The 16,266-nt window shown below is 61.8% G+C and overlaps 1 protein-coding gene across 23 annotated transcripts; it reads right to left on the reverse strand.

Moving 5' to 3' along the window:
- Positions 1-123: 123 nt before the first annotated feature.
- Positions 124-16,236, reverse strand: PDLIM7 (PDZ and LIM domain 7). Of its 23 annotated transcripts, none has more exons than XM_048960357.1 (28): positions 16,110-16,236; positions 14,879-14,985; positions 12,206-12,357; positions 11,866-11,896; positions 10,348-10,364; positions 9,574-9,719; positions 9,290-9,326; positions 8,644-8,682; positions 8,389-8,534; positions 8,078-8,114; positions 7,554-7,592; positions 7,272-7,426; positions 6,964-7,000; positions 6,474-6,512; positions 6,194-6,348; positions 5,930-5,957; positions 5,380-5,421; positions 5,100-5,254; positions 4,789-4,825; positions 4,193-4,231; positions 3,929-4,083; positions 3,664-3,697; positions 2,715-2,773; positions 2,342-2,576; positions 2,077-2,257; positions 1,782-1,902; positions 1,249-1,364; positions 124-1,021 (listed from the first exon to the last, which is right to left on the reverse strand). In XM_048960357.1, the coding sequence occupies exons 2-28, from the start codon at positions 14,981-14,983 to the stop codon at positions 935-937; spliced, it is 2,424 nt and encodes an 807-aa protein (XP_048816314.1). In that variant the 5' UTR covers positions 14,984-14,985; positions 16,110-16,236; the 3' UTR covers positions 124-934. The 23 variants fall into 23 exon arrangements, with proteins under 23 accessions (XP_048816314.1, XP_048816313.1, XP_048816320.1 ...); XM_048960356.1 differs by lacking the exon at positions 10,348-10,364 and adding an exon at positions 11,118-11,290; XM_048960363.1 differs by lacking the exons at positions 7,272-7,426; positions 7,554-7,592; positions 8,078-8,114; positions 10,348-10,364 and adding an exon at positions 11,118-11,290.
- Positions 16,237-16,266: the final 30 nt, after the last annotated feature.

The following is a 16,266-nucleotide window of genomic DNA, read 5'->3' on the forward strand; positions in this document are numbered from 1 at the left end:
CTCGGTGGAGCTGAGTCAGGCCACAGGGCAGAGCTCCAGGCAGGAGCAGGGTGAGGGCCACGTGTGACCTTCCTGGCCCCACCACACCACGCTCAGGCAAAACCACAGTCCCCAAACAGCGGGCACTCGCAAAAAAGTGTTTATTCAAGGCACTAAAAGCACCGTGGCTACATCAAATGCAGCCCAACCGGAGGGTGGGGGTTTGGGAGAGGCATTTACAGTGCTGGGATAGCGGTGGCACACGCTCTTTGGTAGGAAGCAGTTTTCAAGCCTGATGGGAACCCATTAGCCAGAGGCTGGTGTGCACTCCCAGCCCACAGCCAGGGCAGGCATGGCACACAGTCCTGCTCCATGGCACGGTGGTGCTGCCACTAGACAGCCCCACGGCCCCCCCAGCCCCATGGCATGCAGCCATGTGGGGCTGGGTAGGAAACCACGGCAGCAGTCTGCTGGGCTGTGGGGTCACTGTGGGCAGGGGGAGAAGAGCCAGTGCTCAAGTCCCATGCGCTGAGTATGAAGCTGGGGAGGTGAGGGAAGAGTTTGGCAGGGGCTGGGGGCTAGGAGCATCCCTGCCCTGGTGCTGAGTGCCAAGGCAGCTGGGCCCCATCAAAGCAAAGGAGCAGCTCTGCTGCAACCAGACCCTCCCCAGCCACAGCCTCAGCACAAGCATTGTGCTGTGCAGCCTCAGGGCAGGAGACCTATGTGGCATCCCCTTCCCCAGGCTCCTGTGTCAGCTAGGGGGGCACAAAAGAAGCCAGCCAGATGGAAGGGGCTAGTGCTGATTCTGCCAGGGCCCGGCCAGGAGTTGCCAGGAAAGAGTCAGGAGCAAGGGGAAGGGGTGAAGCCTCAGCCTGGCTCCCTGGGTCAGGGGAAGGGGTGGGAAAGGAGCATGCAGGAGCAGGGGCATGCATGGGCACAGCTGAACTCTTGCCCCTCACACGTGGGAGAAAGCATGGCTCTTGCACAGCGGCTTGTCCTTCTTGGAGTAGAATGTCTTCCCTTCCAGATTGGTCTGGCAGATCTGGGGAGGAGAACACAGGCAGTCAGGAGGGCTGAGCCAGCCTCCAACATCCCCTCCCATGCTGAGCCCTAGCCATCAGCCCAGAACAGATGTCAGGGATCAACAGGCTGAGCCACCAGGACAGAGCCAGGTGGGGAAAACCTGAAAACCTGGTGGGGAAACGGCAGCATGCACCCCATGTGAGACACAGCTCACAGCAGGGGGAAGCAGGTAGGCACATGGCTCACCGCGCAGACGAAGCAAGTGTCATGCCAGCTGAAGCCCAGCGCCTCCAGGAACCGGTCCCCAGCATCAATCTTGAAGTCACAGCCACGACACTTGGTGCCAAACATCTTCTCATAGTCTGCGAGCATAGGCAGAGCACAGGTCAGTGGTTCCTCCAAGACTGCAACCCCTCATTCCTGTGCAGCAGGGCTGCAGCACACCCCCGGGACAACTTGCTTCCAGGACTTGAAGCACACGAAAGCACTGGGCACATGGGGAAGGGTGGACCTTGCCACCACTGGGCCACAGGGAAGAAGTGAATCTCCCCAGCCAGGATGCAGCATTCGTATTTGATGTAAATCATCCATCATCACCATGGCAACACGCCAGCAATGGCACCATCCAGCACCAGGGAGGATAGGAATGGAAGTTTCACGGGGGTCCCCTCCCTTCCCTGAATCCTGGGGAGAGCTCCACAGCAATTCAACCCTCGGTCCTACCAGTGGGCAGTACCCCGGGGCTGCGTGGGGTGACGTGGGTCCTCCCCTGGTCCTACCTCTCTCACAGTAGGGCTGTCCCTCCTCCATGTAGAAGGCACGGTTGCGGATGGGAGTTTTGCAGGCTGCGCAGGTGAAGCACTGCACGTGCCAGGTCATCTTCAGCGCATGCATGACCTCCTGGAAGAGAACTGCAATCAGCCAGGAGGGAGCACCCCACACCACAGGGAACCCCCACAGAAGGCTGAAAGGAACAGGAGATCCCTGCGGCAGGACGAGAAGGGACAGAGCTGGGGACACACGGGTAAGCAGGGCGCAGGGATGGGAGGTGCAGGCAGGCTGAGGGACACTCACCCCAGTGATCTTCTTCTTGCACTTAGCACAGCTGGGTGCATAGCGCGTGTCGTAGCACTTGGGGCAGAAGATGGAGCCCTTTTCCTCGAAGAAACCACCCTCATCCAGCACCTTCCTGCATTGGCAGCAGGTGAACTCCTCGGGGTGGTAATAATGTCCCAGTGCCACGAGGTAGCGTCCTCTGTGGTGGAACAGAGCCGCATCAGCCACAGCGGGGCCTGGCAGTGCCCAGGATGACAGCAGGGCTGCAGAGGCCAGGGCTCACCTGATGATCTTGTTGCACTTGTAGCAGAGGGGGGTGCGGCCGGGGCCCTCAGGTGCCTGCTGAGCTGCCTGCACGATGGAGCTGCGGTTCTGCATGGGGGTCGGGGTGGCCGGCTGGCTGTGCTTGCTCAGCACTGTGCTTGTCTTGTCTGGGGCGTAGCGCTCAGCAAATGAGGGGTCCACAGCCCAGGGTGGGCGGCTGGTAGGGCCAGGGGTGGCAGCAGGGGTCCTGGAGGCTGCATAAACAGAAGCTTCTTGAATGATGTTCCCAAGCCCTTTGTATCCATTGGTAAGCAAGATGCATCCACCAAAACCAATCCTACCCATATCCCCACTCCCCTTGCCCCAAACTCAGAGAAAACATTTTTTCTCACCCAATCCTGGTTCTGTCTTCATTGCTGCTCCCGGGGACGGGTCCGGTACGGAGACCTGGCTGCAAAACAACCAGTTAATCCTGCTGGCCACACTCACCCCCAGGACGCAGGCTGGCTTGTGCATGCAGGCAGGACCCCCATTCTGCAGCCAGGAGCTGGCCAAGTCCACATGCCCAGCCAGTAGCTAGTTTGGTGCTGGGCATCGAGCCAAGCGCCTTCAGCCCCACAGCATCCCCAGGTCTGTGGCACCCAGCAGGGTGGGAGCACAGGACCGCTGTGCCCTAATGCTGAGGTGCTGTGGGCTGGCCAAGGACTTGGGGCATCACACACAATACTACTTGCTCCAGTGTGACAGTGTCCAGGCACACCTCCACCTCACACACAGCATCTGGTAGTGTGGGGAGCCCTGGGCCAGCTCCAGCAGAGCCAGGAAGAGCAGGGATGGGTTGGTACAACAGGGGGCAAAGTCTGTGCCCCCCCCTGCACCCTGCCAGCACTGGACTTATAAGAAGCCAGGGCAAGCAGCACCCAGAGGAGCAAGGACAGTGTCAGATGGAAAGCCAGTGCCTTTGTGCCTCTTGAGGGCAAGGACAAGAAGGAGCTAGCTATAAAAACACAAGTGTTTAACTGCAACAGAGCAAACCAGGCAGATCTGGTCACGGCACGAAGGCAGGAGGGATGGTGGAAAGGCAAAGCTGTGCCACAGCCCTAGCCTGTGTCCTTCCTTGCTTCCATGCAGGGCCTCGAGCCTCAGGAGCTCACCCACTGATCTCTAAAAGATGCACAGCACCTCCCAACACCCCCAGCAGGGTCTGCCAGTGCCAGCACACTCCTCCTCACCCCAGCTGCCCAAGAGACCACAGTGCAGCTCAACCACCCCAGCGCAGTGCCAGCAGTGCCCAAAGGCCTGGACACACAGTCCAGGAATCTATGCTTGCACCCCCCTTACCTGGGCTTTTTAATAAATACATCATCATCTTCCACTGAATGCAGCGGGAAGAAAGGAGGAGACAGGATCAGTTGGCGGCAGCACGGCCCCACACGGCACGAAGGGACGAGAAGTGGGCAGCCCTCCCTGCTTCCCCCACACCAGCACCCCGGGCACCACACACACACAGCCAACACACAAACAGCACAGGAACATCACGGCCCGGTGCCACCTCAACCCACAACAGCAGGCAGCTCCAGGCAGCCCCAGACACACAGGGACTTACGGCCATCAGTGCCCGTCAGCCGGGCCAGTTTGCGGAAGGAGCGGGACTGGGAGGTGCCGGTGCGGGGCTGCCAGTCCTCTGCATCCTCGAACAGACGCAACTTGCCCGGGTCACACGCAGGGGTTGTGGGGGGCTCCACGTGGGGCAGGGGCTGCCTGCGATTGACAGGCAGGCACTCAGCTGGCACTGACCTGACCCTGGCCCTGCCCCGATGGCAGAACTGCCCGAGGGCTTCGTATGCCCAGCCCTCCGCCACAGACTCACCGCGGCTCCTCCGAACCACAGTACGATACGTGGGGACTTCTGCGGTGTAGAGAAAACGGCGGCACAAGGATAAATCACAGGCACACAGCACGGAGCATTCCCCACAGCTTGTCCCCAGCCCCACGGTTATGCCAGCAAAATTTGCTTCCTCCAGCTCCCAGCTCCCCTGCAGTCCCACCCCAGCACTGCTGCCCCTCATGCTGAGGTGTCGGCGCTGTCCTGGATCTCCTGATGCCCACAGCCAGGCTGTGCCAATGCCACCAGGCACCACTGACTCTTTGTGTCAGGACACCGAAGTGCAGTGCAGCCTCCCTACCGCTAGCAGTGCCCAGGGTCCTGCCAGGGTCACCCATACTGGGGACAGCCCGGCACCAGGGCACAGTGGCCGGGGACAGAACCAACGTGCAGGACCCTCACAATGAGATGGTCACAGCTGTGGCCCAGTGCCAGCGGTGCCCATTGCAGAGGTGAGTTCAGCACAGGTGCTGAGGCTCCATGATCACCTCAGCTCTCAAAAGAAGGAAAGGACAGAGAGGGACAGAGAGCAGGAGGCGACAGGACAGGACAGCAGAGGAGAGGAGCTGCCTGCTCCTTACCTGGGCTTCCTAACCAGCTCATCCTCGCGATCCTCAACTGAGTGCAGAAGGGAGAAAGGAGGAGACAGAGTCAGTCGGCGGCTGCACGGCCCCACACAGCACAAGTTATGAGGACCGGCACCCCTCTCTGCTTCCCCACACCAGCACCCCGGGCACCACCGTGTGCCCGCACGGCCCACAGCACACTCGGGGCTCCCACAGCCCCACTCAGCCTGCACCAAACACAGGGATAACGTGGGGCCACCACGGCCACGGCCCCGTGCCCCTCAACCCACAACAGCAGGCAGCTGCAGGCAGCGGCAGGGACTTACGGCCATCAGTGCCCGTCAGCCGGGCCAGTTTGCGGAAGGAGCGGGACTGGGAGGTGCCGGTGCGGGGCTGCCAGTCCTCAGCGTCCTCGAACAGACGCAGCTTGCCCGGGTCACACGCAGGGGTTGTGGGGGGCTCCACGTGGGGCGGGGGCTGCCTGTGAGTGACAGGCAGGCACTCAGCTGGCACCAACGTGGACCTGACCCTGTCCAGCTGCCAGCACGGGGCAGCCGTGGCCAAGGCCCTGGCCCACACTGACTACTGCCACAGCCCGGCACTCACCACTGCTCCTCTGTACCACAGAACGACCCGCGGGCATCCCTGCTGCAGTGACAAAATGGCAGCACAATGGTGAATCTCTGGCACTTGGTATAGTGTTCCCTGTGCCTTATCCCCAGCCCCTGGTCACAACAGCAGTACTCCCAGGCAGCTGCCCAGCTCCAGCACTCACACACTGATCCAAAGCAGGAGGGTTTGCAGAAGGGGAAGGCAGGAGAGCTGCCCCCAGCAGGAGCACTCAGATGCTGTCCCAGCTCAGAGGGTTACAGCCTTCCCCCATAGTCCCCGCTCCTTTCCTCACACAGCCCAGCCCCACAGAGCAACCAGCAGCATGCAGCAGCTCTGTCTGGCCCCTGCAGCCCCCTGGGTTTCAGCACCCTGTTACAGCGCTGCCCAGTGCCTTCCGACACCCACAGCGAGGTCTGCCATTGCCACCACACTCCTGTTCGTCCTAAAAGCACAGCTCAACTGCCCCAGCTCAGTGCCAGCAGTGCCCACAGCCCTACCCAGGACATGCAGCCCAGAGCTCATGCTGCGCCTCACAGTCCCTTACCTGGGATTCTTAACAAACACCTCTTCCACTGAGCACAGCAGGGAGAAAGGAGGAGACAGAGTCAGTCCGTGGCAGCGCAGCCCCACACAGCATAAAGGAATGAGGACCGGGCACCCACTCCCTCTCAACCCCAAAACCAATGCCCCAGGCACCACCACAGCCCACAGATAGCAAACACAGGAACAAGAAGGGGCTGCCACGGCCACAACCAGGTGCTACCTCAACCCACAGCCGGAGCCATCTCTGGTACCCACAGGGACTTACGGCCATCAGTGCCCGTCAGCCGGGCCAGTTTGCGGAAGGAGCGGGACTGGGAGGTGCCGGTGCGGGGCTGCCAGTCCTCTGCATCCTCGAACAGACGCAACTTGCCCGGGTCACACGCAGGGGTTGTGGGGGGCTCCACGTGGGGCGGGGGCTGCCTGTGAGTGACAGGGGCAGGAGCTAGCTGGCACGGACCTGACCCTGTGCTGCCCACCCAGCGGCATGGGGCAGCACTGCCCGAGGGCCCAGCACATGCCAACCCCTGCCACAGCCCAGCACTCACCACTGCTCCTCTGTACCACAGAACGACCCGCGGGCATCCCTATGGTGCAAGGAAATGGTGGCACAATGGTAAATCACTGGCACGCTGTGGAGAACTCCGCAGAGCTGACCCCCAGCTCCACAGATGCCTGACCCCAGTGAAGATGCTGGCAGCACTTGGACCTAATTAGCCACCACAAAGCCCCACAGGCTCCCTTGCATGAGGTCCCAGTGCTGCCCTGGCTTTGCCATTGCCACCAGACCCCAGTAACCCACTGTGTCTGGGATGCCGTGGTGCAGTGCCACCTCCCTGATGCCAGCAATGCCCAGGGTCCTGCCAGGGACACCCAGACTGGGGACATTCCAGCATCAGGGCAAAGCAGCAGGGGATAGTACCAGTGTGATGCCCAGGCAGGACCATCACAATGAGTAGAAAGGACAGAGAGGGACAGAGAGCAGAAGGTGACAGGACAGTACAGGACAGCAGAGGAGAGGAGCTGCCTGCTCCTTACCTGGGCTTCCTAACCAGCTCGTCCTCGTGGTCCTCAACTGAGTGCAGTGGGGAGAAAGGAGGAGACAGAGTCAGTCGGCAGCAGCACACAGCACAAAGGGATGAGGACCAGGCACCCCTTCCTGCTTCCCCCACACCAGCACCCCAGGCACCACTCTATGTCCACACACGGCCCATGGCACACTCAGGGCTTCCACGGACCCACACTGTATGCAAGGATAACGTGGGGCCATCACAGCCACAGCCTGGAATCAATTCAACCCGCAACTTCAAGAAGCTCCAGACAGCCCCAGACCCACAGGGACTTACGGCCATCAGTGCCCGTCAGCCGGGCCAGTTTGCGGAAGGAGCGGGACTGGGAGGTGCCGGTGCGGGGCTGCCAGCCCTCAGCATCCTCCATCATCCGCAGCTTGCCCGGGTCACACGCAGGGGTTGTGGGGGGCTCCACGTGGGGCGGGGGCTGCCTGTAAGTGTCAGGGGCAGGCACTCAGCTGGCACTGACCTGAGCCTGGCCCTGCTCAGCTGCCAGCATGGGGCAGCACTGTCTGAATGCCCAACACACACCAACCCCAGCCACAGCACAACACTCACCGCTGCTCCTCTGTACCACAGAAGGACGCACGGGCATCTCTGCAGTGCAAGAAAATGGCGGCACAATGGTAAATCACTGGTACGTGGCATTTCCTACAGCTCAGCCCCACCGACCTCTGAGCCCAACAACAATGCTGGCAACATTTGCTCCGTAAAAGCCACTAAAAAGCCCCATGGGCTGAGCTTCCAGTGCTGCTGCACACCCCCCAACATCCCCACTCAGCCTGTGCCAATGCCACCAGACCCAACCAACGTGCCGTGTCTGGGATGCTGTGGTACAGTTCAACTTCCCCAGCACCAGCAGTCCCCAGGGTCCTGCCAGGGACAGCCCAGCATCAGGGCACACTGTCTGCAGTGCCTGGGGAAGGACCATCAAAATGAGATGGCTACAGCTGTGGCTCAGCACAGAGGTGCTGAGGCTCTGTGACCACCTCAGCTCTCAAAAGAGGGAAAGGACAGAGAGGGACAGAGAGCAGGAGGTGACAGGACAGGACAGCAGAGGAGAGGAGCTGCCTGCTCCTTACCTGGGCTTCCTAACCAGCTCATCCTCGTGGTCCTCAACTGAGTGCAGAAGGGAGAAAGGAGGAGACAAAGTCAGTCGGCGGCAGCACGGCCCCACACAGCACAAGTTATGAGGACCGGCACCCCTCTCTGCTTCCCCACACCAGCACCCCGGGCACCACCGTGTGCCCGCACGGCCCACAGCACACTCGGGGCTCCCACAGCCCCACTCAGCCTGCACCAAACACAGGGATAACGTGGGGTCACCACGGCCACGGCCCCGTGCCCCTCGACCCACAACAGCAGGCAGCTGCAGGCAGCGGCAGGGACTTACGGCCATCAGTGCCCGTCAGCCGGGCCAGTTTGCGGAAGGAGCGGGACTGGGAGGTGCCGGTGCGGGGCTGCCAGTCCTCAGCGTCCTCCATCAGCCGCAGCTTGCCCGGGTCACACGTGGGGGTGCCGGGGGGGTGCATGGACTGCCTGTGAGCAACAGGGGCAGGCGCTCAGCTGGCACCATGGACCTGGTCCTGTCCAGCTGCCAGCACAGGGCAGAACCCACATGAACCCCCTGTAACGGCCCAGCACTCACCACTCCTCCTCTGTACCCCAAAATGACACACGGGGACCCCTGTGGCGGCGAGAAAATGGCGACGCAAGGGTGAATCACCAGCACACAGCATGGAGCATCTCCCATGGCTTATCTCCAGCCCCATAGTGATGCAGCAGCATTCATACCAGTCCAGCTCCCCTCCAGCCCCACACCACAGTCACAGCACCTTGTACCCAAGGCCCAAATAAAGCCCAGTACCTCCCAACAGCAGTAGTCAGGCCACACCAGTGCCAGCAGGCCCCATCAACCCGCTGTGTCTGCAGCTTGGCCTCCCCAGTGCCAGCAGTGCCCAGGGTCCTGCAGGGGATGCCCAGACTGGGGACAGCAGCAGCACAGTGCCCAGGCAGGACCCTCGTAACAGGACGGACACAGCTGTGGCCCAGTGCTGGCGGTGCCCATCACAGAGGCGAGAGCAGTGCAGGTGCTGCAGCTCCATGAATACCTCAGCTCTAGAGAGAGTGAGAGGACAGAGAGGGACAGGGAACAGGAGGTGACAGGACAGGACAGCAGAGGACAGGAGCTGCACTCGCCACCAGCCATGAGTGTGAGGCCAACAGGAGGGGTTGAGCCCCATCCCTGCAGCACCATAGCCAGGAGCCGTGGTACACCCTGTGCCGCCCCTTACCTGGGCTTCCTAACCAGCTCGTCCTCGTGGTCCTCAACTGAGTGCAGCAGGGAGAAAGGAGGAGACAGAGTCAGTCGGCGGCAGCACGGCCCCACACAGTGCGAAGGGATGAGAACTGGGCAACCCTCCCTGCTTCCCCCATACCAGCACCCCGGGCACCACTGTATGCCCCCAAATGGCCCATGCCACACACAGGGCCACTGCAGTCAGAGCGCCACCACCTCACCCCACAGCCAGGTTGACTCCAGGAACCCGCAGGCAGCCCCAGACCCGCAGGGACTTACAGCTGTCTGTGCCCGTCAGCTGGGCCAGTTTGAGGAAGGAACGGGACTGGGTGCTGGTGTTGCGGGGCTGCCAGTCCTCAGAATCCTCGATCAGATGCAACTTGCTGGGGTCATATTTGGGGGAACTGGGGTGCTCCTGTGGTTTCCTATGAGCAACAGGGGCAGGTGCTCAGCCAGCACTGTCCTGCCCCTGCCTGGTGGCACAGGGACCGGCACACACCACTGCCCCACAGACCCACAGGGATCCCCACAGCATCCCCCCTGGGGCCATCCCACATCTCTTCAAGCTCACAGCAGTAGCACGACAGCACACATTTGACACATCATACGTTGTCCTCCTCCCCACCCCAAACCATCAGCAAAGGAAGGGGCCATTAAGGATGTCTTCTCAGGACAGATTTCCCATCTCTGCAGTTTGAGCCCAGCCCTAAAGGCCAGGAGGAGAAAGAATGGGGCAAGGATAAGCCAAGATCCAAATCACACACAGGTGAACTGCATGGTGCCCAATAAGCACCAGTGATGCTGACAGAAGGGTGCATAGCACAGCCTTTCTTGTGTTGGAGAGGGACCTGGTGTAAGGACACCCTGACACCCTTGCAGTCAGCAGCACTTGCATTTCAGGCTAAGGACAGCTTGCAGCCAGGAGCTGTTAGCCTGGGGACACTGAGCCCCTGGGCTAATTAACCCTGCCCAGAGAACAGGGCACCAGTGGGCCACTAACAGGGCAAGAGGCATGCAGGAAGGCTAGAGAGAGCAGGCAAAAGGCTTACTGACTTGTCAAGGCTCTGCACCTGTAGGAGAGAGGGAAAGAGAAAGGGAGAAAAGAAAGAAAGAGAAGGAAAGTGAAATTAGACCCACAGAACCCAAGAAGTTTCCAGAGCTCACCTACAGCCTGCACCACTTTCCCTGCCCCTGCAACACGAGCCCATCTCACCCATGGCTGAGAGCACAATGGGCTGCAGGGGCAACAGATCTGATCATGCCATCCTCAGCCCCACTCTGCACCCACCGGGTGCAGAGAACAGCCAGGGCCATGTGCCCCATTGACCAGCTCCAGGGTCCTGTGGGCAGGAGCGGCAGCAGGGCGGGCACACAGCAGCAGAGTACACAATGTGCAGACTGGAGCATCCATACAGGGCTCAGGGCTGGCATGGGCAGCACTGTGCAGGGCTCTATGGCTTCCCTTTGTCCTGCACGTCCCGGCAGCATTGTGTCATGGCCCTGGGCTGGTGCTGCTGATAGCAACCACAGCCTTCCTGCCCCTTGTCGCAGGGCTGGCAGAGACAGCAGTGAGCATCCTGCGCCAGCTGCTGTGCCATGCCCTGCAGCGCTTTCCAAAGGCCAGTGCAGGAGGACACAGCCCCGAGCAAGGAAGAGGCATGTGTGTGTGTCCCCACGTGTGACAGTCCTGGTGCTCAGTCTCAGCACCTCAGCACGGGAACCACTGCCCACTCCCACCCACAGGTGCCTGGCATGCAAGGTGCAGCAGGGCCGGGCAGCGGGCTCCCTGGTATTCTTGGAGAGCAGGATGGACAGCAACATACCCATTGTGCTGGGGGGTGCAGGCGGGCGCCAGGGGCACGTACGTCACGGGTTTCGTCACCAGCCCGGGCCGTGGGTTCGGAGGCGAGCCGGCCCCGAAGGGCCGAGCTGTTTTGTTGAGGGCGGTGCTGGGAGCGAAGTTATATTTCAGGGGCTCAGAGCAGGGGAGTGAGTCCTGAGCGAGACAAAACACACAGACAAGGGCTCACACGTCAAGCAGCATGCAAGGGGCAGCCCTGGGCCAGGCAGCGCAGCAGGCAGCCAGGTGGGAATGCTGGACCCATTCTTGCCCACAGAGCCTCGCAGTGACACATGGGCATTGACAGCATGTGCGGCTCTGCCAGCCAGGTCCCCTCTCTGCGGGGCATCCTGCCCAGGGACACCAGGCTGCAAACTCAGCCTGAGGATTAGTAACTGCCCCGTGGTGGGGCTCTGCATGCACTCACACTGCTCGCAACCATCCCAAGGTACAAAGCAGAAAGCATGCAAGTGGCTTCTGCTTAGGAGCCACTGGCCCCAGCCCTGCCTCCCCATGCAAGAGCGAGCTCCAGCACTAGCGAACATGGGGCCTGAAGGCTGTGCTGCAGCTGCTGTACATGCGGGGAATTTGCAAGCCTTCCAAACACATCCTGGTCCCCAAGAAGCCCTTGGGCCCCAGGAGCAAAGTCCGCTCCTCTGAGTAAGCTCAGAGACTTCCCCACCCCCAGCCCAAGGCTCAGCAGCTGCCAGCAGTGCTGGAGCAACACCTACCTTCTGTGGCTTCCCCAGGTGGTTCTGGGCTCTGCAAGAGAGGACACAGTGAGGCAGATCTGCACGTGCCCAGCATCCATCATGGCTGGCATGCTGACACTGAGGAACTGTAACCAGGTAGCACTAACCCACGGTCTGAGGTGACGGCTTAAAGCCGGGATTGCCGCAGATGGGATGAGCCCCATCCAGCCGTGCAGAGCCCTCAGATCCAGCCAGGGCTGCGGGAGATGAGTGATGCTGCCTCATGGCAGCAGGGCCATTGGGCTCGGGGAAGCGACAGATACAGGGCCACAGCTTTGTTCCAGCTGCACCGTAAGTTCTCAGGATCCACACATCCTACCTGCTCAGAGTGAGGCAGAGCCTGTCCCCGCAGGCACGGATCCTGTTCTGGGCCTCGATGTGCGTCATGGCGCTGGTGCTCTCCCCATCAATGTACAGCACCCAGTCGCCCACTCCCACACCGGCCTGGGCAGCCTTTCCACCTGGAGTCAGCTGCAGAACAGAGAGTGTCAGGGAAACCAGCAGTAAATGGAGCGATGCTCTTGTGCCCAGAGCCATGGAGTGGGCCACTGAGCACACCCTGAACAGCTCCTAACCCCGCTACCGGGCAGCTCCCGCAGCACAGTGCCACTGCAGCCCAAACACACTGGGCCTGATGCAGGAAACCCCAGAGCTCCCTGTGTTCCCCAGTTTGTTATCCCAGAGAGCCTCTCTTCCTTGTAGCAGCTAAGCCCTGCCCCAGGCACCACACTGCAGCACAGCACTGCTGGGAGATGTGCCAGCACCACCCCTACAGGTGGCCCGGGGACAGCCCAGGCGTTCTGAGGCGATGCCCAGCAGCAGAGGCTGTGCTGGCTCAGCTGCAGCAGGAGGTCATGGAGCCGGCCCCAAGGTCCTGGGGCAGGAAGCGAGCAGGGTGAGTCAGGGCCTGTCATGCAGCCCACAGCTCACCCCATGGGCTGTAAACCACAGGCATGCTCCCAGCCTTCACAGGGGCGGGGAGAGCCCCCTATATCTTCCAGCTATGTTGTGCTCCTATCTTGTCTGTTCCCTTCATCCAGCCCAGCAATGGGGCTGGGATATGCCTGGACCACCCCTGGACACCCCTATTTCTGCTGGAGATAAGCAGCGCCCTAGCCCCTGCACCACTGAACACAGCTCTCAGGTATTGACAGACAGACACTCAGACAGACAGACGTGGGCAGGCTGCAGCCATTCCTGCTCCTCCAGCACAGAACAACTCGAGGCGTTTGGATTCAGACCAAGTATTTCCTCAAGCCCTGTTCAACATGAACATAAAAGGAGCGAGCCAGATTCCCAGCACTGTCAGAGGGCTGGAAAATCCCTGCCACCGAGCATCACGGCTATGCGCAGAGCCCAGCACGCCCTGAGCACAGCACCAGGTACCCCGGCTCCACTGCCATTCCCAGAGGGTCACAGCATCCCCTGCAGTACCTCTGGCACTACCTGGCACAGAAGGATGCTGGAGGCAGCAAGCAGCTCTGGCCGGCTCCCGGCCACTCCTGCAAGCCCCAGCTTGCTGCCCCTTGGGCTGGGAAGCAGCATGGGTTTAAGGCAGCAGTAGGAGCTGGGAGAGGTTTTCACATGGCTGCCTGGGCAGGGGGGAGCATGGCAGGCTGCGTCACGCCGCCGCACCCAAGCACGCCAGGAAAGCCCTTCGGCAGGTGCCAGCTCAACAGATTCCAGCCAGGAGCTGCTCCAGCCTTCCCGTTTCCTGCACCGTGGGCTGAGGCTCCTGCCCAGCCCCACCAGTCACAGCTTCCTTCCTTGCCTCTCCGCCCAGCTGGGCCTTTGTCCTCACACCTCAGAGTGCCACCTTGACTAGATACCTCCATCCAGGGCTCCAAGTCAACCAGCGAGGCGGCAGGCAGGCACAAGGGAGCATCCTCCTTGGCACTGGGCAGCCAAGGTGCTGGGACCCTGTTGAGCCTTGCCCTGCCCTGCCAGCAGCATCTCTCCAGGCCCTGCAGCAGGGCTGGCCTGCACACACGTCGCTGCTGCTCCATGAGGCCCCAGCCCCAGGCTCTCAGAGGCTCCACCGCCTGATCAGACCCTTTGTTAAGCCCTGGCTTGCAGCCAAGAGAAACATTTTTTAGAGAATAAACTTGCTGAAGCCGTCTCTGTTCCTTGCAAAGATTGGTCGGCCCCAGGGCAGTGGCATGGGTGACTCCAGCCTTGCACGGTGCCCCTGGGGTGGGTATTGCAGAGACCCGTGGCCTGGGATGTGCACACAGTGCGGGGGGCAGGCCCCACACTGTGCCCAGTGCTGTGCTCAGAGCCACAGCCCTGTGCCAGCTGCCCCAGCGTCAGCAGCACGGGCGGTGCAGACACATTCCAAGGCTTATAAGGCAATTCTGCAGCTGGAGCTGCTGCAAGCACCCGTGGTGCAGGCCACCCAAGGACGGGGAGCCACACAAACCCAAGAGACAGCTTCGACCGGGGTAAGCATCACACAAAAAGCTCCCACCAGGTGCCCCAGATGTAAGCAGCTGGCAGCACATTTTGTACATGCCCCTGCTTCAGAAGCGGGCTGGCTTTACGGATGGGACCTGTCCCAGGACCAGTAGGAGTGCAGTCTCAGGCACAGTGCCTGCACAAAGCTGGTCCCCAGGCACTGAGCCTGGTATCACAGTGCAGACCAGGCCGGTCCCGCAGTTCACGCACAGAGAGCTGCCCCCGCACAGGGCTGGCTCCGGAAGAGGCCCCCCTGCCTCCCACCGCATCTTGACACTGAGGAGCCTGCGCAGCATTTCACATCGCTGCTGCAGTTCCCTGCCCGGAACACCCCCAGCACATATTCCCTCTGGCCAAACCAGAACTGATAAGGGTCTGGGTGGCTCTAAGGGGGTTGAGCAGAGTGAGAACCAGTGTTCCAAGGCCCAGCTTGCTCACATACCCCGTACAGCTCTGCCTCAGCTGCTTGGACACAGCTGCAGCTTCCCACCCATGGACAGCAGGAGGGTGGGCGATACCAGCTCTCAGCGCCTCTTACCCTGGAGATGGAGAGCGGCATGCTGAAGTCCTTCCCTCCCTGCAGCCGGAAGCCCCAGGGCGCCGGCCCGTTCAGCATCACCTTATAGGACTCCATCTCGCCCATCTCTGCAAAATGGAAGAGGGTGTGATCCTGACATCATGCTGCATGGGAACAACATGGGGAGCAGGCGAGGAGGGGGCCCAGCAGGACTGGGCAGGAGGAGACAGGTCACACTGCCAGCAGGAGCTCCACCCTGACCATCCCACAGCGTGGTTAGGGACGCACCCCACATCCATCAGCATCTCCTAAGGGGTGTTGGAGCCGAGGGGCCAGAGTAATGCACACAGTGAGACTCAACCATCCCAAGCCCAGGACGGGCTCTGCAGCACTGTTACAGAACCTCGAGCTGCTAGGAGCTGTTCCAGGCAGCACAGAGGCAGCAGCACAGAGGGATGGCAGCCACAGGCATTTTGCCTGGTGAGCAGCACAGCAGCACATTGCCACCAGAGCCGCCTGGCACAGCAGCTGGGCTGCAGCAGCAGCTGGTCGAGCAGCTGTACCTGGGTGTGAGCCCATCTCCGCAGGGTTCTGGGCAGGAGGAATGGATGCCCCGTGCTCACACTGACAGCTGTCAGCCGGCCCAGGCACGGGGCACGCGTCTGTACCTCGCCTAAAGGGAACCGCGAGAAACTCCTGAGCCCTACGTGGCAGGCAAAGGCCCGGCTCTGCGACATCTCCCCGTGCCCCGACGGGGCAGAGAAGCTGCGAGGCCGGAGCCCGCGGTGCCCCCGCTCCCCCCAGCCCGGCCCGGGCTATATAAGGCGTGTAAGCTGACACCCGCTGCTCCCTGCTCGCTGGGCGCAGGCTGCGTGTCAGACATTCCCCAGCATGGAGCGGCCGCACAGCCCCGACGGGGCTCCCCGCTCCGAGGGCTGCGGCAGCACTGGGCCGGGGTCTGTTCGAGAGGAGGGGCGAGACAGAAGCCCCCTCCAGCGGAGGCTGTGCCCTCTATCTAAAGATGTGCAGAGCCACGTCCTGTGGGGTCCCCGCGTCCCGCGGAGCGCAGCCACGCCCCGACCCCCGCTCCAGCTTCGCCCCACGGGGTGTCCCCTGCCCCAGCCAGCCCCACCCGCCCCACACAGCCTCCTTTTCCCCTGACCCAAGAAACCGGCTTCCCACCCCCGACCCACTACTCAGCCCCGGTCCCCGCTCCTCCCCACACGCCGCGGTCCCGCCTGCACTCACTCACCCGCGGCGGGGCAGGGCCGCCCGGCGGTGCGGGGCCGAGCGGGTCGCGGCGCAACGGGCGAGCAGTCGGCCGGGGGACTCGAACTCGGGCACCGCCCCCTCCCCGACCGGCGCGAGCTTATACAGGAGCGGGGCGGGGCGGAGCCGCCGCTCGGTTA

The sequence above is a fragment of the Lagopus muta genome, chromosome 14, assembly GCF_023343835.1.
Source record: "Lagopus muta isolate bLagMut1 chromosome 14, bLagMut1 primary, whole genome shotgun sequence".
Classification (NCBI taxonomy): Eukaryota; Metazoa; Chordata; class Aves; order Galliformes; family Phasianidae; genus Lagopus; species Lagopus muta.

Coding starts and splice junctions, on each gene's coding strand:
- PDLIM7 (XM_048960356.1), bottom strand. CDS start 14,983: ATGGGCGAGATGGAGTCCTATAAGGTGATGCTGAACGGGCCGGCGCCC. Junction 12,358..14,878: donor TGCCGCTCTCCATCTCCAGG/GTAAGAGGCGCT, acceptor TCTGTTCTGCAG/CTGACTCCAGGTGGAAAGGC. Junction 6,349..6,473: donor TGTGGTACAGAGGAGCAGTG/GTGAGTGCTGGG, acceptor TGTCACTCACAG/GCAGCCCCCGCCCCACGTGG.